This window comes from Protopterus annectens, chromosome 13.part0 (assembly GCF_019279795.1).
Source record: "Protopterus annectens isolate FY-2018-M chromosome 13.part0, PAN1.0, whole genome shotgun sequence".
Classification (NCBI taxonomy): domain Eukaryota; kingdom Metazoa; phylum Chordata; order Ceratodontiformes; family Protopteridae; genus Protopterus; species Protopterus annectens.
The window spans coordinates 1,059,768,637-1,059,790,630 of record NC_056747.1 but is presented as its reverse complement, the minus strand read 5'-3'; the positions used below and the strand labels follow the sequence as shown (position 1 = coordinate 1,059,790,630).

Genomic DNA, 21,994 nt, shown 5'->3' with positions numbered 1-21,994 from the left:
TCTCCCCGGGCCTCCACTGAAAATGGACAACGATCCAGTTGGACTAGCCCGGTCAACAAATGTAAAATAAATAAATAATAAATAAATTATTCAAAAATGCATCAGTTCCAAGTATCAGTGAAGCAGCCATTTGGACTTTGGCCCATACCTTCTCCAAAGATGATAGATTTAGCATTTATTTTGGAAATCTCATCATTCCTATCCTAAAAAGAGTGCTGCAGTCATCTATCAGTGGTTGGGATCAGAAACCTCTTGTTCACCGAGTGGTAATATCCCATGTACTATGAGTACACCAAAACAATAACCCTTACAATGAAAGTGCACACACCAAAACAATAGATATCCTAATAAAATGATTACTGTTACAGTATTGATTCCTATGCATATTTTTCCATGCCTTTCCTTTATGAGGCAGATTTCTGGCATCTGCATGGGGGTGTTAACACTTGGACAGCATCTTAATTCTTTATTATGGTTTCTTTCTTTCCTTATAATATTAAGTTCATCCTTTTCCCTGGGGTAAAAAATTTGGCATCCACAGGTGTTAGTTTAGTGATTATGTTCTTGTAGGACCATTCTGATACTGATCAGGAGTCCAGGCACAACTGTGAGTGGTTTCCTGCTCCAGAAAAGAACGTAAGGGATTACTCTCCCTTTAGAGCTGAGTTACCAGTTCACATTCCTAGTGTGTAGACATAACTAAATGACATACCATTCCCAGTTTGCATACCTAGTGTGTAGATATAACTAAACTGCATACCATTATCAGTTCACATTCCTAGTGTGTAGACATAACTAAACGACATACCATTACCAGTTCACATTCCTAGTGTGTAGACATAACTAAACTGCATACCATTACCAGTTCACATTCCTAGTGTGTAGTAACTAAACTGCATACCATTACCAGTTCACATTCCTAGTGTGTAGTAACTAAACTATATACCATTACCAGTTCACATTCCTAGTGTGTAGGCATAACTAAACTACATACCGTTACCAGTTCACATGTCTAGTGTATAGGCATAACTAAAGTACATACCATTACCAGTTCACATTCCTAGTGTATAATAACTAAATGACATACCATTACCAGTTCACATTCCTAGTGTGTAGACATAACTAAACTACATAGCATTACCAGTTCACATTCCTAGTGTGCAGACATAACTAAATGATGTACCATTACCAGTTCACATACCTAGTGTGTAGACAGAACTAAACGACATACCATTACCATTTCACATTCCTAGTGTGTAGACATAACTAAACGACATACCATTACCAGTTCACATACCTAGTGTGTAGACAGAACTAAATGACATACCATTACCATTTCACATCCCAAGTGTGTAGATATAACTAAACAACATACCATTACCAGTTCATATTCCTAGTGTGTAATAACTAAACTACATACCATTACCAGTTCATATTCCTAGTGTGTAATAACTAAACTACATAACATTACCAGTTCACATTCCTAGTGTGTAGACATAACTAAATGACATACCATTACCAGTCACATTCCTAGTGTGTAATAATTAAACTACATACCATTACCAGTTCACGTTCCTTGTGTGTTGAAATAACTAAAGTACATACCATTACCAGTTCTCATTCCGAGTGTGTTGAGAAAACTAAAGTACATACCACTTTGGGGATGTCCACAGCTTTTGAAGTCTGGCCGTAACACTAATGACTATCTGCACAGAACAGCTTGTTTATCTTGAAATGCACTACAGCACTCATTTTGTTATTCAAGTACCTACAGTTATGGTGAGTACCCTAACGCAACTGTAATTTTCTACTAAATTAGATAGTAGGGGTAAGATAGAAATAGTCAGTGGTTAGCAATGTCTGACTTTGTACCACCTCTGTGTGGCTTGTATGCCAGTAGTGGGAATCTTGAGAGAGGTTAGTACACCTGTATGTGTGAGACACTGTTTTCCAATAGCACAAATAGGTTATAAAATAATATGACACCAATATAGCCAATAAAATATATCTGTCTCCCACTGTGTTGAAAAGGCAAGCAAGAAAAATGAGGGGGAGAATGACCTTATCTGCCAGAAATTCCGATTAACAACATGCCTACTGGGAATATTGTCTTAATTCTGATTTTCTTTTCCCGATTATGGTATAGGAATTCTCAGTGACTAGATATATAATGCATAGTTTTCTAAAAGGAGAAATAATCTTTGTAAAATTAAGTGACTATGAAAAACACTAACTGAGGTAAGTCTATTTTCAAATGGGAAATCTACAAAGTTAAATCTTTAAATATATATGAAAGTATAGAAAAGACTAGAAGAGACATACAGAGCAGTTTAATTGCAAGCTTGAGAAAAAAAAGAGACGTGAAATGTTTCATTTGTGCTAAGCTAAATATGGAAATTATCTCTCTCGCTTTTTTTTTTAACAGCCCAAAGGAGCAGATAGGAAACAGAAAACCGACAGAGAGAAAATTGAAAAACGATCACTGCAGGAGAGGGAGAAATACCAGCCCTCCTACGAGACGACAATCCTGACTGAGGTGAGAAATAAAGAGCAGTACCACTGTTCCTGCTTTACAGTCTCATTTAGACTTTAGAATAAATATACAGTTTACTCTCATTAGAATGTTCTCCTCTGGAACACTATTAATGTCACATAGCCTGTAGCTCCTTGGAGACCTGTTAAACCGCCTTCATTATCACACAAGAAGACAAACCTACAGATGAGGTGAAACTGAGGGTGGAATGCAGGTATAGTGTCTGAATTTCCACTAAACTAGTGTTTGCCCTCAAGACAGATCCTATATCATTTTGCATTTTGGATTGTTATTTTTTTCTTACAGATTTCCTGGTTACTTTCTGCTAAATGTTGAAAGAGAAAAATAAGAAAAGCCATGTTGGTCCACTAATGGAAAACACAAAGACACTGCAACGCAAACGTGATGCGATACCTTTCATAGGACCAACATAGGTTTTGCAATTACTCAAGCTTTCAAGGGGCTAGTGTGAGCCCTTTGTCGGGAACTATAACTTCCGATGAAAGGCACAAGCCAGGCGAAAGTTTGAGTAACTGCTCAAGTAACTGCAAAACCTATGTAGATCCAATATAAGGTATTTTATAAAACTGTGTTAAAGAGTCTTTGTGTTTAGTAGATGTTGACTGTTTTTAGGCTAGCATTGTCAATGACTAGCAACTAACACTCACATCTAGAATGAAAGCAGTTCTAGCCTCACATGAAGCACTTGATACTGCACAAATAAAGTAAATTATTATGAAATAAGAGGCTGCGCAGGATAACATAACAGTCCAAGGTCTGTTCTGCTCATACAGGCTCAGTGTCAAAGTGGAGATCTAAGTGGGAAGGCATGGCAGTGCACTGGTTATTAGATTTTCTGCCACATGTCACTATAGTTTGTTGATTTAAGGCAATGACTTGCTAACAAACTATATTCAGCTGACACAAGTTTGAATCCCACAGCCTCCGTTTGTTTACTCTGTGATACTAAGTAAACCTCTAATCCAGACCACTTTTTCTGGCAATTTCTTGAAAAGTGTCATTTTATGCATCTTACCCAATCAACATGTGTACCTTGGGGGTATAACTTTTTAACAAGAGAATAAAATAAAAATAAGTAAGATTTCTTGTCCATGATTCATCTCTGAATAATATGGGACATATCTTACAGACATCAGCATATGACAAATATACAGACTTCATCTAACCCACACACTGGACTGTTCTAATGTAGTTACACAGTAGGGTCTTAATTAAAATATGTTTTATTCATTTTGTAAATAACAATTCTCAGATGTGGGACAATGGATAGAAATCAATCATACATGCTTGCTTTTCTTCAAACTCTGAAGAATACTTTAGTAGCAAAGATGTTTTTCAGAATAAACGGTATTCAGGAAAACAACAAAAAGCTGCAACATGCCAAACACACATGCATACACACACATGCGTATACACACACACACACACACACACACACACACACACACACACACACACACACACACACACACACACACACACACACACACTGCACGTGTATTTTTATATTGGAATGTAATCCACCTTCTCAAGGTCCAGTTTGGCTAAAAGCTGATGCAAATTTCTAACCGTAGTGGTCTGGGAGTACTAAAGCAAATTTTACTAAGAATTCTGTATTTACCACATGCTATCAAGCAAGTTTACCAAAACATTGAGAGGTAATAGGCAGCACCACAATACAATACTGCTCTAGTGGTAGATATGTAGGATCATATTTTTAATATATTTATTAGGGTCTCCATACATTTAAAACTCCCTATCAGATTTTTTCATCAAATTTTGAGCTCTTCCATGAAGGTGGCTTTTCAAGTCCATCAATCAGTATAGCTCCAATGTTCCCTAAGAGAACAGAGATCCCATATACCACCAATTAAACCACAACCTGATGTGAGGTTCACATTAAGGTTCAGCTATGTGGTCACTATGGCCTACTGCAAAGTTGATGGGAGGGAGCTTCTTAAACAAGGTTCATTACCCTGACCAAAGTTATGCTTTTCCTTTGGTCCCCCTGAGATACTTACAATGGTGCAATGGCAGAATCTGTACATTCCCACCTGTTGTTCCTCCTAATGGATTTTTACATCCGTCAGCATTTGTATGTAGAGCATCTTTTCTCCCAGTCTCCAGCATGAGTTTGCAGTGCTGTCAACCCACCCATACCCTCTTTTAATGGATGCCACATTGTAAGTGGACATTTTTCATCTGCAATGATGGCTGGCAAAGTCTGAGTAATATGCATGTTGTATGAAGAAACTCATGTTGATTTTTATACTGTTACTACAGTAGTAGAAGCCCTATATTTGGTCAAATTTCAGGTTGGTATGCTTTTTCATTCTAAGCTCCAGAATCCTTCACTAGCCAATTGTGGGAGAGTCAGTAGGCTGTAGTCCATGCTGTTTTTCATATACTGACCTTAAACACAATTTGTCGTATTTTGCTCATTTGAGCCTGGGTATTTGCTGTCAAGGAACTTTGCCCATACTAACCTTCCATTTTACAAACAAGTATATATAAAATGTCCTGCGTATGTACTGGGAGCAAACTAAAAAGGTATCTCTGTTGTAAGTTGGCCTATGTTAACACGTTTTGTGGCGTAATCAATATGTATGCACACAATTTTCCTATCTGCATTCCTGAAATAGCATCCTTTAGAAGAGATGTTAAATTGAGGTCTTATCTATGAAAATCGTTTGACAATTCATGTGGATATTAAAGTTTCCATGACACTCGTTTAAAAGTATGATGATTTTTCCACTGCATTGACCAAACTTCCTCTTTTTGCTTCAGGCACCATCCTAGGTAGAAAAGGAAAAGGGAGCAGTGGATCATAGTAGATCATAGATGAAAGCACTTCCCCATTTATCAAATAAAATAATAACAGTCTGCTCTATTACAGCAGAGGCAACATAAGAAAGTAAACATTCTTACGTACAACGCAAAGGCTGAGTGAAGTAGTATCACACACTTCTTTCGAGTGTCTCACCCCTTTAACATTTTTTTTTAGTCCCCACTCACAACCCTGTTTCTGATGTTCTTTCTTCACACTATACCTTATCTCAAGAAGTTTCCCAAACTGCCATGGAAGACAACGTTAAGATGGTGCTCACATCAAACTTTGCTGTGGACATTGAAAGAATTAAAGTGTTAACAGCCAGAATGTTTTACCCTAGTTTACTGAAAACTGACAGTTGTTTTGTTAAAGACTGTATATGAAGTCAATGGTTTACAGTATATGTGGTAAATAGTTAAGCCCTAATCTGTTCACCAAGGACTGATCCAGACTAAAAGAGACTAAGTGACATGTCAAGTATGTCTTGTTCATTTAGCTACCACCTATGGGAGTTAACTGAAAGTTTGTGTTAACTTTTCATAGTCAAACATGCAGTGGGAGAAGGTCTTCCAATTCCATTCTGTCAATAAACTGAGCCTGCAGGTTTATCAACCTTTAGCTAGTTATGGATGTGAATAAAGACTAGTCTTCCTGTCACTCACATGTATTTCTACACAATGCTGTTAAGAGGTGGGATTTAAGATGGAGCTTTACGGGTCTATATTGTAAGCACAAAAGTGCTTTTGTGTGAATGCGAACAGAGCGACACAAATATATCGAAATGCATTTGAGCATTTCAATGTATTTGTCATAGGGCAAGGAGGTAGTTGGCCAACTACCTGGAGTTGCCCTTTGTGTAGCTATAGTGTGATCTCGGAGTTGGTATATTTAGTTAGGGGGGTGTGGGGGACACAGCTTCCCACGTTGGGGAGCATGGGGGGGTAAAGCCCCCTACCTATTTATGCTTTTAATTTAGGGGTTTTGTTGTGAACAGCTGCATGAATTTTTTTCCCTAGGAAAAAGTCGATTTTGTAGCCATTTGCAATTTCCAGCTTTCGTGCATTATGTGTCGATTTTTATGTAGTTGCACATATGCACTTTCGCTGGCATAATATAGACCCAAGCTTTACCTGCCAAATGGCATGCGTGATCACAGGCAGGTCAACTGCTGTGAGGGAAGAAGCACATTAGATGTTCACAAAGTAATATAATGACACAGTGTGTCGAGATTTTAATATGCAATCTGAGGAATCCCAAGCATTGCCTCACCTACAAGAGTACAGTTACTGGTGCGGAGTAAAAAAAACATGCGGGAACTAGAAAAAGAACAGTCCATATAGGTAAAGTAATAAACTTAGCAGCAGCAGGAATCTGACGTACAAAGGACATCTGCACCTTGTATTCCAATGTACCTCCACAGTACCCAAAGTGGAAGCTAAAGAAAAAGGCAGGAGTAGATTATAACAGATATTTGCTGCACTCTCACAACACTGCACTCAGATGACACCCCAAGAAATGAGATATATCTGAAAAAAACATTACTGCATATTAAAATATGTTTTATTCATTTTGTAAATAACAATTCTCAGATGTGGGACAATGGATAGAAATCAATCATACATGCTTGCTTTTCTTCAAACTCTGAAGAATACTTTAGTAGCAAAGATGTTTTTCAGAATAAACGGTATTCAGGAAAACAACAAAGAGCTGCAACATGCCAAACACACATGCATACACACACGTGCGTACGTATACACACACACACACACACACACACACACACACACACACACACACACACACACACACACACACACACACACACACACACACACACTGCACGTGTATTTTTATATTGAAGTGTAATCCACCTTCTCAAGGTCCAGTTTGGCTAGAAGCTGATGCAAATTTCTAACCGTAGTGGTCTGGGAGTACTAAAGCAAATTTTACTAAGAATTCTGTATTTACCACATGTTATCAAGCAATTTTACCAAAAATTTGAGAGGTAATAGGCAGCACCACAATACAATACTGCTCTAGTGGTAGATATGTAGGATCATATTTTTAATATATTTATTAGGGTCTCCATACATTTAAAACTCCCTATCAGATTTTCTCATCAAATTTTGAGCTCTTCCATGAAGGTGGCTTTTCAAGTCCATCAATCAGTATAGCTCCAATGTTCCCTAAGAGAACAGAGATCCCATATATCACCAATTAAACCACAACCTGATGTGAGGTTCACATTAAGATTCAGCTATGTGGTCACTATGGCCTACTGCAAAGTTGATGGGAGGGAGCTTCTTAAACAAGGCTCATTACCCTGATCTAGGAGTGGCAAAGATGTAAGAGATTATTATCTTACTTATTTTTTAGCCACAGCCTGCTTACAAAAACAGAAGGAAAAGCATTTCTTGATCAAGAAGCAAACTATCATTATTGCACAGGAGATCCTTCATGCATTTTCTACATGTTAAATGAGATCAATTTTTGACATAAAAATAAAAAAAAAAAAAAACAGTTATTGACTTTGATTTGGAGGATTTGGTCAGTTATAATCAACAGAAAAACAATAAGAATTCGTAAATCATGTGTTCACAGATTTTGCATCTAGTTAAAACAAAGAGCTCATATGAAACTGTCTCGTTTATCAAATCTCATGCTGTTTATTATATACCAGCTACATTATTTAAATAATTATCCTACAGCTAAATGATTATTAGTCTTTTCACATTCACTTACAGTATATAATGTTGAAATACTGAGTTAGTTGCTATACATATGTATATTAACATCACAAAAAGCATAACCCTTGGTACATGGGGGATGAACCCGTTTTGGTCTTTGCTTGAGTTTGACTACATAAGGCTTTCCGAACCATACTGTTTGAATTTAGTTTCTGCTGGCCCATTTGCCTCTGCCAACTGTTTCCAGTTCCATACACACCAATACAGTCTGTCTTTCTAAGAGCCCAAGGACAGTATTTAGGAAACTACATCTTCCCATTAAAGCTTTCTTGTTTAGTTATTTATTTGTTAAGAGGGTAATTAAGCTGATCAGAATGGGCATTTTTCAGCCAAAACCTGGGGCAAAACCAAAAAGAAAGCAGTAATATAACAAGGGTATATTGCTGGAATGAGTGCAGATTGCACAAAGGCAGAAGGCAGGTTAGGAAGCCACAATAAACATGTAGGTTAAATAAAGCAAAGAGTTAACATGCTGCAAACTGACAGCACAGCACGAAGCAAAGCACACTAAAATCAGCAGCATAAAAAAGCACTCGTGTGTATTCTCTGATAGCACCCTCTACATATTCAGGGTCACAGGGGAGACGGAGATTATCCTCATTATCCATCTGCCTGTCTATCTACTTATCTATCTGTCTGTCTATATACCCATCTGTCTATCCCTCTATCTCTCCATCTATCTATTTATTTTCAGCTTTCCTTTGACATTTGGTTCTATGCATGCTCCTTAATGATTCATCCTTTTTTGGGGCCATCCCTAGTGGGAGCAATTCCCCAGCATATCCATTTTCTGGGTGGGTCCTCTCTGTCCAAGGAAAATATCCTCTAGGCCAGCAGTGTTTGAGTGAGTCAGACTCTGAGACATGAGGTGAGTACAGCCCCCCCCCCCCACCACCATACAGTAGCTGGCTGTGTTTTCCTCCTTTTTTTATGCCCTATGTGCACTCCTCTAAGAAGTGGTGTACAATGACAAAATCATGTGCATACACTGTGTAGACATCATTAAGTACTCCTTAGAAATTCTTGTTATGATGAATAATAATTTATATCTTATATAACTCAGGTTCTTGGACTAGTTCACATACTTGCATACAATCTGTAATAAATAAATACATGTTTCTCTTTAATGATACGATATTCTGCTACCACTGGAAAGTGATGCTGTAATGGGGTAAAATCCTTGCTCTCCATCAAGGTAAATGAGCTGCTCATCATTTTCTCAGAAGTGTACTCCAGGCCAAGCCTCTCATCCCCCAGACCAATAATCAGGCCAAGATCACTAATAGCATAGACAGATGCCGTACCCATGTGCCAACAAGCCAGAACCAATGAACACTACAGACAGCTACTAAGACAGGTAAAAGCATATCTTCGGGATGTTGGAGGAAACTGGAGCCAGCAAAACTTGCAAAGACATGTGCATTCCACACAGAAGGCACCCCATTTGGAGAAAGAACCAAGTGCTATGAGGCAGCAGAGCTCAATGCTGTACTGTGATGCTACATATGTACTGAAATTATTTTACATAATTTATGAAGCAGCCATTGATAGCTGGTCAGCAGTGATGCCTCAAAAGTAATGCAATTTAGTAATCATAGTACCACTGAATATGGTATGCCATTTCTTTTGTGCAGACATCTGTGTCCATTTAAGTCAAATGATGCAGGACACTCACTCTACTCCCAGTACATTGCTAAGCTCGGGAATAGTGTCCTTATACAAATAAAAAACTCCTTCAAACTCAGTAGTTTTAAATGACTGCTTAAACAACATTGTAACATATCCTAGTCCAGGACATGACCGTCACCAAGTTAAGACTTTGTGCTCACTGTACAATACTCTCCAAATACTCTCCTTAAACAGAATACTCTCAACGTCTCAATGAAATGCTACAACAATTTTTATACATAACTGCTGCCTGTACAATCCCCTAAATTGCACACGGGCTTTCTCTTTAGTAACTTCTACCTCATGTAAATCATAGAATGTATAAATGTAAGTGCTGTATGTGCATAAATGTAAATAGAAAAAACTACTCTGTGTTTAACTAGAACTAAGTATAATGCAATATAAACAAATGGAGCTTTCTCCCCAAGCCTCCACTGAAAATGGGTATTACCCATCGGACTTTCCTGGAAAACAAAGACAAATAAATAATAAATAGATAAATATGTCACAGGCTGTAATACCCTATGCAGAAGTAGCTAAAGGTAAATTCCTGTCAACTGCTCTATTTCACATATTTGCACTCGAGAGTTATCTTAATCCTACTCATGCTTTCCTTGTCATTATTCTGTCATGTCTGATTTCTGAGCAGTACATCACAGGTAATATGACACTTCTGTCTTTCACAGACATTGCTGCTGAACTTAAAGGGCATTTTTTACAACAGAAGTTTACAGTTTTGCATTATCTATGTACAGGCTAGAAGAATTAAGCCTGCTGATGGTTCATGTTTCCAACCTGTTCCCTAAATGTGTGCATAAAATGAGCATTTGTACAGCTGGCAGGATTTGGACTTACTACAGTTTTCGAAGGAGACATATAACTCCACAGTCCTTAATAGACTAAAATAAAAAATGACAACAAACTAAGGGTACCAGTGGAGTAGATTCTGAACCCTTTAACAGTGGTACAATAGATCTAACTTTAGCAGAGCGGGCAACCAATGAACTGAGCAGATGAGAGTGAACAAATAGAGGTGAATTCTCCCATTCTGAGGAAGGAGAAGAGAGCTCATACTACAAGGTACCATTCTCTAGTAGAGATAGAAGATTAGTTCTAAGTACATGAAATGTAAATGGCTGGGCCTGTATGAGACAGCAAGTCTAAATGGCAAAAATAGTGTAGTGGACATGTCCCAAGTACAATAGGCCCTGCATATATTACATTCTCTGTATTATGCAAGAGCATTCAACTGAAAGGTACAGTATTTAAAAAATAAGAAAATCTAAGTTTACAATACCTGATGACCAACTAATACCTCACCATCACCTTCATGGTTAGCCAGGATTTGGAGACAAAATGGTTAGTCATTGAGCTGTTTATGTGACTAGTCCCCACAAATGGTCAAGGCTGGTAAGGGCCAAAAATGTATATTATTATGATATTTCACTGACTGGAGTAACCATAGTTTTGCCAGTTAGAATTCAGAAAGTCTGATAGCAGAGGAGGTGTCCTTGTGGATGTTCCTTATAAAAAAGGTTCCTGAAATATTAAACTTGTGAATGTCAATGCAGTTCACGAAAAAAGTTTCCTGAAATGTAAAGATGGCATATTCCTTATTCCTTTGATCTTTCTGCTTTTTCCTGGTTAGGGGTCGCCACAGCGGAACTCCGGTCCGCTAATGATTGGCAGTAGATTTTTATGGTGCTGAGGTGCCAGCTCAACGCCCAACCTTCAACGAAGGCACGCCCATTCTACGCATGTCTTTCAAACGCCACTCGACCGAAGGGAGGACATGCAGACTCCACACAGAAGGCGCTCCAGCTGAGAATCGAATGGGAGAACCTCTTGCTGTGAAGCAACAACGCTACCGCTGCACCACTGTGGTTATAAATCCAAATATCCAACTCTTGCCACTCTGTTAGGACATCTCAAGCTGATCCCTTTGCTCATGTTAAGGAAATTTTTTTTAATTAATTAAATAAATAAACAGTTTTGATAAGAGTTTTAACATTTATTAGAAATCACACGTGTGGGAGACAGAACCAGAGTCAATAATGTCTCCCCGAACCAACATATCCAGGCATTTTTATAAGAAAATATAAGTGAAACTAAGTGTTATCTATCAGACCACTGCCAGTTATCCAATAAAAATTTACTTACCATCAATTATCTGTGAATGTAGTTATTTATTAGAACAGTGCTAAATATTTAAAATGAAGTATGTCAATGTCCTAAAAATAGGTTAGTTAAGACATTCTTTTCCCAATTCAGCATTAGTAATGTTACAATGGTCAGACTGCAGCTGAGAAACTAGAAGGAATGCAGTTTTAAGCAGCCTAGTTGATACATTTTAATCCATTCACATGTTTCAGCAAAATACATAAACATGCGCAGACCATAATATGCATAAAAAAATCTGCAGACATGGTTAAAAGTTTGCACTGACCACATACTCTTTCTTCTGACATGCTTATTTTGCTCTACATCGTGTTTTAACTTTCTTATCCTCCACAGTCACCTGTCCAGTAACATGAAATACAAAAGTCTCTACTTTTTAACTACTGTTACCAACATAAACATTTTCTCCCCATCTTCATCAATAGTCAGCAGTCCTCATATTCATTTAATATGCAACGCAATATTACTGGAAAATGATGTAGCAAAAGTGACTCCACCACAGTCCATAACCTCCTCCTTTCTTATGCCCACATCTCTAACTCTCCCAGGTTATCACCTTTCTTTTAATCTTCTGTTACTGCACAAAACTAACAGGGCGCCTCTAATTGCCAGAAGTGTAGTTATTTCCCTAGGCCCTAATACAACCTGCATTATACACATTACTGTCATATGTACTACTTGTATCTAAATATTAGATTCATTTTTCTGTTGCCTTCCTGTTACTCCTACAAAGAAATGTGCTAGGGTGTATCTGTGCTCACTACTATTAATGTTCTATATTTTCACATATACCATTGTTCTATAGCATAAGATCTTTACTACTCATAGTTATTTCTTAATAGTCATGACCTGAAACTCTACCAGATAGTATACATTATTCACAATATAAATAATTTACCAAGACTTGCTTGAGCTTTATTCGCTAGATCTTGAACTGCACAAGTGGTATTTGTTTGAGTTGGTTCCACAGCAGTAACTCATTTGCTACTTATTGTAGCAATGTGTAAGAGCTCACAGATTAAGTATTCATGCTCCCCAAAAACATGAGTTTACAGAGAAAGAGCAACGATTATATTACATAATAAACAGTCTTTCTCAGAGTTCCTATTACCTGGAGTGGAACAGTATAAAACATTGCTGTTACATCAGGCAAATTGTCCTTCGACAAAAGTTTTCACTATAAAATACATTGGTGAGCACAATTCATTAAATATTAATGAAAGTCAGACCACACTAAATATATTGTAATCTTATAGTACTAATTCTAATACATGTTCCAAAAATAAACACATTTCCAAAACAAAGGAAATATTCAGCAAAATAGTTATTAGCTCAAAGAAACTTAACTGTTTTGCGAGGCTAAAAAATGGAATTCTATAGGAAATAAAAACACCAGCTGTATATTATATAAATAACTAGGGTAATATGGTGTTTAATATGGTTCTGCTCTCTGCAATCGCCACCTTGACTGTACTGAAAAAAGCCCTTCATGTCTTTTATGGTCTGTTGGTGTTGCCAGGCAACAAAGAAAACTGCATTACATGGTTGTGTTAAATATACATTACTACATCTTTTTTTAACTCCCCCTCAGGCTAAAAGAAGCTATGATCTGATGCCTAACTATGCCATAATCTAAGGAGCTTTAAAAGTATGCTTTTATATTTCAGACAAATTATATGACAGGTACAAATAATTTTAATACCTAAAGGTGCAATATATATTTGTATCTAAAAGAGGTGTCTGAACACAGCTTAGATGAAAGAGCCATAGCTGAACCAAGATAAAAAAAATGCATGGATGTTTTCACAATGTAAATGCATCCTTGTTTTCACAATGTATTCAGTCAATAAGGAATTTTGCAGGGGTGGGCAGTTATAATCTAAAACCCCTTTAATGAACGTTTTCCTTCACATTAAATGATTATCCCATGATTGTTACTGATTTTACTGGCAATCGTGAATCATCACCATTTTCTGTAGCAGCTGTTCCCTTTGTAAATACTGAGGTCTGCTGCCTTTTTGACCTATTGGAGATTCAAACCTTGCAACTTTCATGCTAAATCCACAGGCTATGCATTTTTAATTTTTTATTACAGTTTTCTTGCAGAAGCATTGCCTCTTCTTTGGTCATTAAGAAACAGGTTATCCAAGGCATGCAGTGGTTTTTAGTGTGGTGATCTGTGAAGCTAGGTGGGCTTTGTCTACCCCTAACACCATGGCATCTTTTCTTATCCATCTGAATAACACTGAATTCTACCATCCAGGGCTGATGCTGGTGCAAGTAACAACAAGTTTGTATCCCTATCCCTAAAAACACTCACTCACACTCACAGACGCACACACGCGCACACTCACGTGCACGCTCAAGCACACACACACACACACACACACACACACACACACACACACACAAATGTGGGGGAACTGAATATTAACAAATCCTCCTTTTGATCAACATGCGTTTAATTGACTACACAGATGGTCGATGGGTGTGAGACATAGACAATTCCCAGGTAGGAGAATATTCTCTTTCCTCAGAGACTGTGCAATCTCAGAGCTAGTATATATATATATATATATATATATATATATATATATATATATATATATATATTTAGCAGGTGATGGCAGGCACAAAGTGGCTTAGCCCTTGCAAAAGATAAAGTTTTACTCTGTTTTGTTAACAATTTTTTTTTCCATGTACCAAGAGGTTTGCTCAGCATATGCGTCATAGCATGTCGACCTTTGCAAAGTTGACATTTTGTGGTAGATCTTGTGGACATCAATGTTTGGGTCATTAATTCTTTTTCAGCAGACCCATGTACATATATACATATAGACAGATAGAAACAAACATACACACACACATACCAATATTCAGTGCAAATCAAAGCCATCAGTCGTAAACCCAGAATGGTTTAACTCACTTCCTAACTACTGAACTATAGGTTGATGCTGCAGATAGAAACCTAAATGAAAAAAAGAAAAAATGGGTACATGCTCAAAATAATTTCCAAATCTAATCATTAAACAGTAAAGTCTACAGATGGTACATATGGCAGACTGACATAAAGTAAAAACAGAAAGCAAGGAAGTAAGGCATCAAAAAGCAAAACCAATTGGGCATAGTTTGTGTATCTTTATATGCATACGTATGCTTATATATCTCAGGTGAAACTGAATAGAGTTGCCTCTGCAATGACAATACTAATCATAGGAGGTTACTAGGCTAATGGCCCCGGGGCCCTTCAGAGCCTAGCCAACAGTTTATCCCCAAAAAGGAAAACCTCAGTCAGCACCTGTCGCCCCTGTCAATGAGAGACACAGGTGGAACCCCTGGGACAATTTGTGGTTTCCCATCCACTCATCTAGGTTATGCTTGAAGTTGTAGTAATCTGTGAGTATTCTGAGCAGAACTGTTTAAGAAACATGATTATAGAACAGATATAGATTACAGTTCTCCACTGTTTCTTTCTACCAGACAGTATTTGTGCTCCTCTTTCTTCATCTCTTTTATTATTGACCATGTTTTTTAAGTGGTTGCGTGCACATCTACAGTGAGAAAACAAAATAGTCTTTTAGCAATCTGGGCAATTGAGTATAATCCAAAACAGCTTTGCTCCAGCACTATATTGTGCACAGTTTCCTAAGCATTAAGCATTAATCTAACCAGCTGTTCAGTTAAATCCTTCAAATCATTAAATGAACTAAAATCCCCTCAGCAGAAGAGACTTTTACAGGTTCCATAGAAGGACAACATTGCCCTTGTTAGGTATTTTCTCTATTAGTAATAAAGTTCTGCAACAGGACTGTGTTTGAATGGAGCATTAGTTTCTGATGGCACATAATCAAAAATGATTCAGCTGAATCAGTCATTGCTTGTTTTCATCCAGGTCCAGCAAATTAGCTTTAATGAAGATGTGTAATGCAATATGATATTATGTCCCTTTTCTTTCTTCAAGGATGCAGAAATCTTGGAATTTACTGTTATAGCTAAGTGTGTTGAAAAAGCAGAGTATTATGCCAGATTTGTGTTTGTCTCACAACTGAATATCTTTCTTCTTGGTGTGAAGACAGAAACATATTCAACCAAAAATCTAGGAGGAGGTGGAGGCCAAACTTACTACAAATGAGAAAAGGCCCATACAACCATACTTTCAAAAATCCATCAGTCACTGATAATGAACTAGATACATACCATATGTGGCACTATCTTCTAGGAAATCAAATGCCATTCACTATGTAAAACAACATCATGTGCATCTAAGCAGCTGCTGACACACCTGTACCTGTAATATTCAGCTGAGAACTGATCTCACATAACTCTGAAATGTTATTAACTGTCATTCATGTATCTGGTATGGGTCTGTGGTTAATCTTCAAATGGACTAACCATCAAAAGGCACATCATCGAAATCCAGTCGTCAAACGTCCATCCATCAAAGGAGCACTTTATTGAACCTATGAGACAGGGGAAAGTAACTAGTTGGCCAACACTTCCCCATTTCACAAATGGCGGTATTTCAAACCCATCCATGTGACACCCCCTAACTATATATACCAAATCTGAGGTTGCACTACAGTGGGGAAAAGTGAGACAGGGAAGTGATGGCCATCTAGTAACTTTCCCCACCTCACTTGACTCGATGAAGTGCTCATTTGATGGATGGACATACCATGATTGAATTTCGATGATGTGCCGTTCGATGGTTAGTCCATTCAACGATTAACCCCTTAGTCCTTCCTGATTCTACATAGCAGCATTTATTGTTTGATTTTACTCTGGTTCTACAGTTGAAGGAAACTGACCTTGCTTCACTCCAGTGTTGTACCTTAGAAAACAGCAGGTGCAGACTCTGAAAGTGGAACTGTTGGGTTCCTAACAAGGGATTGTACACTCAAAGAAGAATAGACTGCTGTAAAAAATTACTTCATTTACTAGGACAAACTCTGTTTTTTGGTATAACTTACTTATGAGTTTATAGCTAAAATTTGTGCTAGCAAATTTAAGTTAGGAATGGGACAGGCTCTAGCCAGTCACCCAGACATACCTCTCAGCTGTCCAAATTTTCACAGAATGTCCTGATTTTTGTCACATATTTTTGGCCTATTCCTCATAAAATTTGTGGTTTACTGATATACATTTCAGTTTCAGACTTTGTGTCCTTCAAAAAATGCATATTTTAGCAACTTTCGAGGTTGATACGAGGAATATTTAAAATATGACCCTATTTTTGGCCCTTTATCCTCCAATTATTTTAGGCTTTGTCCAGATTTATTGTGCTAAAAGGTTGAGAGGTCTGTACCCAGGGGAACACTTCACAATGCCGAAATCCTGAAAGATTGAATTTCATATGGCCGAGACCATATGATTGAACTTTTGGAATCCCGATATTGTGAATGGAGATCTGCATACAGTGCAGAATGGGAGATTTCCCTTTTCCTCGCTGTAGTGAGATCTCAGAGTTGGAATATTTAAGTAGCGGGGGTGTGGGGGTTGCAGGGTGTCTTGTCCCCCTGCAGAAATATTTAAATTGTTTTTTTTGGGGGGGTTGATTTGTTTCGGAATTTTGATATTCCAAAACATCAGTCATATGGTCTCGATCATATGAAATTCGATGTTTCGGAATTTCGAGATTCTGAAGTGAATCCGTACCCAGATATCCTCATACACAACAAGAAAAGCTGAGCGATATGTTATCTCTTTCATTTCCTTTACTGACTTGTGTATTGTATTTTGCTAGTTAAACTTGATTCATCTGTGCTGTCTTAACATCATGCACCACTTTTCTCCCTAGTGTGCCCCTTGGCCTGATACCTCATACAATGGTTCCAGCCCTCCAAGCACACCAGGACTTTCAACTTCAGGCAACTCTTTTAATCTGCCAACACCAGAAAGGTATGTCAATTAAAAATAACACTGATGACTGGCTCTGGAAGACTGAATATGATTTTTTTACATTTAAAAATCTATTAAATCTATTGCTTAATCCCTACAGCTCAGACTCTGCAGTGCTCACACTACTTCTCCATGGTAACAGATGCTCCCATACCTTTCAGCTAAACATTGTACTCCTTCACCCCATTTAACATGAAATAATGTCTAAACATTAATTTCCATAAACTTTACTCATCTGGAGAAACCAGTTTTTCTTGTGTTTCACCTGATCTGACCCACCCTATTTCGTCCTTCATGCACATCCTGAGAAATATGTAAGCCTAGCTGGCTAAATCTGAGTGCTTTTCTCTCCACATAATGTCTGCAAGCTTTCACAGTTCACTGGATTTTTGTTGATTTTTTTTTTTTTAGCAAAGCTTAGTAGTATAGGAATTTAAAAAAATCCTTTCTTTAAGTACTGGAAAATTGAGCTTCCTGTGAGCACTGCAGAGTGATGAAACTGATTAACAGAGGGAAAATCAGATAACATAATTTTCTAGTGCGGAGACTTTTATATTACTTCAGTTCTCATTCCTTTTCGTTAGACTGAAATGAATCAATTTCTCCTTCTGCGTACTTCAAGACCTTGATTAAGTTGTTAACTTAGTGCTCAGTATGTATAATTTTAGGAAAACTAACTAAGCTGCTCTTTCTCACTCACTGAGAGAAAGACCGAATCATTATTAAGGTCTTAAAGTCTTTATAGGTATAGCTGGCCATACTAAAGTTAACGTCATGCAAATTCCAAGGAATATTTTATGCTTCCTGTTAATTCGGGGCTTCTGTATCTCATTATTAGTTATTAACATGGCAGAATGCAGGGACACTACATGCACGCCATTGTTATGGGGTTAAAGTGGTCAATACAACCCAGGTTTGAAAGTGGCCATTTGGATAAGGAAACAGCCAAGAAGAAAGGCGAGTGAGAGGCTGATAGCAGCTCACCCATCCTGTAGAAGGGCTGGAATATGTCCCACTGCAGAGGGGCTACCTGATAGAATGCCTCAGGTGTGCATTCCACGCATGAAAGGCAAGACTTGGAGCACAAGCCTAACCAAGAAATGTAACATATTTCATAAGAAAAGAGCGAGTGTGTGTGCATTACATTATGCCTCTGGATGAATAGAAGAAGCTCCTATTCCTTCCAGATGGCAATCACAACCCACAGCTCTCACCTGTCTCATCTGACATCCCTAGATGCTTTGAAGAATAGAGAACAGTGAACGCAATGGCTTCCTAAGGAATTAGGGCAAGATGCTCACAGTGGGGGAGGTTGGGACTTAAAACACACACACAAATGTAAATGTATACGTATACTATATGGGTGCAGTTAATTTTCTCAAGAACTGCTTTAGTCAAGTGCAGATTTTGTTGCAAGAGCTGTCAAATGGTACACTGTTCGATTTATGCTATAGTTAAGTAAGATACTGTTGACTAGAGTATAAATGTATTTTTCACTTTGGTCATAGTTTTGCAATAGTTGAGTGGGTATGTATAACTAAGGGAGTGTGAAAGGGGAGTACATGTTTGCGGGAGAAGGAGGGTTAAGCTTCTCTTGTCAAAGCTGATAGATTTGCTGACATTAGTGAAGGACTTGTGTGTGGCTGTGTTTTGGCTGTTGTCGATGATGATTGCTGCTATTGTGTTTGCAGTTATGATGTGTGTTTATTTTTTTAAAGTATATGTTTGGGGTATGAGATAGGTAGTATATGGTTAGTGCTGATTTATGTAGTGTTTATTGGTCCATTTGATATTTTTACTGTGTTTGGCATGCTGTTTAAGGTCTATCTATCTGAAGGTGTTTTGTTTGTTTATTTTCAATAGCTTGAAATGCAATGAAGAAATTTAGAGATGTATGCTGCATTTGATTAATATTTCCAATTATTTCTGATTCAGTTACTGGGTTTCTCAATGAAGTTTATATATATATATATATATATATATATATATATATATATATATATATATATATATATAAATATATTATAAGAGAGAGAAGAGAGAGATCTATGATATTTCAGTGAAATATAACATCAAACCACAAAAGGATTAAATTCAAATCAATAATCCACAAAACATCGATGAAAACTTAAAAAAGAAAGAAAATTCCTCTTTTGCACCCCTACTCTCACTGTGATATATATATATATATATATATATATATATATATATATATATATATGAGAAAAATAATGCCCTTCCGCGTGGAACTGCCAACTAGTTTTCTAACTACACACAACTTTGTCGCTGTGCCTCCCTCAGCAGAAGTTTCCTGTGAGTATTTTTCAATTTTGAATTTTGTCAGTTCCACGCGGAAGGGCATTATTTTTCTCATTTTTGACTTTTTGGGCACTACTGTTTCTGTTTTATATATATATATATATATATATATATATATATATATATATATATATATATATATATACCAACTCCAACATTGCAGTACTGTGGGGAAAGGACAAATTTCCCACTCCCTGCACTACTGTAATCTTGCTCAGGAAAAACAGATACAGTTCAATCTGTTGATTTTTTGATTAGCTGTACCAGCTTTTCCATACATCAATGAAACAACTCTTCAACATAATGTCTGTATCCCAACTATATCTATATCCATCATCCTCTACCCCTTTTCCCATTTTGCACATGGGGTCAGGGTGTCACTTCAGCAGTGACAATGATCTTCAGCCAAGGTTTACACCACCAGGTGGCTAGCCCTGCAGTCGTAGTTCATTCATACCAAGCATTTGCGCACACACTCACCCATGGCCAATTTAGAGTGTCCAATCCACCTACTGCATGTCTTTGGAATGTGGGAGGAAACCCAAGCACACAGAGGAAACCCACGTGTACACAGGGAGGACATGCAGACTCCACACAGAAGGCACCCCAGCTGAGAATCGAACCAAGAACCTCTTGCTGTGAGGTGACAACACTAACCTGTTTACTCAAAAAAAGAAATCGGTGATACATTGCATCAATTCCTCCATCTTTGATATGTTTGTATTTTTATTTTATATTTATGACAGAGTCAGAAAAGGGTGTTTTAAGCTATCTAATTATGTTTGTTCTCATCTAGGTTGGGTGGATTTATGGTTGTAATCTGTATTTGTCACCACGTGGGAAGTGTTTTATACATTTCTGCAGTAACAGTAAGATCTCAGAACAGTGGGAAAAAAAGGTTTCTACTTAACTCACTCTTGCACAGTCTCAGAGTTAGTATATTTAGAGATGCATGGGTGTAAAAGCACAGCCTCCAAGTAGGGAGGTTACATTTTACTTCAATTTGATCTGTAATGGATCAGAAATCAATGTATTTCTATCATCAGAATGAGTACTAATGAAAGTTACTTTTGCCAGCATGACATAAACCCGTATACAGATTATATATTTACTATAAATGTTAATATAACACAATGTGTGTGTGTGTGTGTGTGTGTGTGTGTGTGTGTGTGTGTGTGTGTGTGTGTGTGTGTGTGTGTGTGTGTGTGTGTGTGTGTGTGTGTGTGTAAATGTAAAACAAAACTTTACAACGTTTTCCATCTACAGTGTTAATCTATTAAGAATTTACAGCTAGCAAAATAGTATAGAGTTATACATATTGATGTAAATATATTACTGTATATAGCTGTATTGTAACTTCATTTTTTTCTGAGAACTGTCTGAAATTCACTTGGTAATATAAATGTACTATGATGGAGTATTTCTTCCCAGACCTCCACTGAAAATGGGCTCTGCCCAGTTGGACTTTCTTGGTCAACAAAGACAAATAAATAAGTAAATAATCTAATAAAGGGATTTAGCTGGTCAATAAATGTAAGGCAGACTAGAAGAGATGTTTCATGCTGTCTACTGCTGCACGAGTGGTCTGGAAATGTGGACGCCTGCCAAGCACCACATAAAATCATAAAATTCCTGTATACTCAATAGCTATGGTATGAACTACACCTCCTCTCACCTTATTAAACTCCCTGAAAAGACAAGATACTTATTAAGCAGCTAATCATCTACGAGTCAGTTTTCATTGTTTGAAACAAAAACTGTTGGGTATAGTGGGTACACTCCATGCACAGACAGTCTGTA

The 21,994-nt window shown here is 37.4% G+C and overlaps 1 protein-coding gene across 3 annotated transcripts in view; it reads left to right on the top strand.

Annotated features, from left to right (window-relative positions):
* Positions 1–21,994, top strand: part of LOC122788117 (transcription factor CP2-like) — a 343,940-nt gene that overhangs the window by 143,189 nt on the left and 178,757 nt on the right. For all 3 annotated transcript variants that reach the window (XM_044055054.1, XM_044055053.1, XM_044055055.1), the window contains exons 7-8: positions 2,426–2,536; positions 17,775–17,875. In XM_044055054.1, the coding sequence (XP_043910989.1) occupies positions 2,426–2,536; positions 17,775–17,875 (212 nt within the window). The remainder of the gene's footprint in view (positions 1–2,425; positions 2,537–17,774; positions 17,876–21,994) is intronic.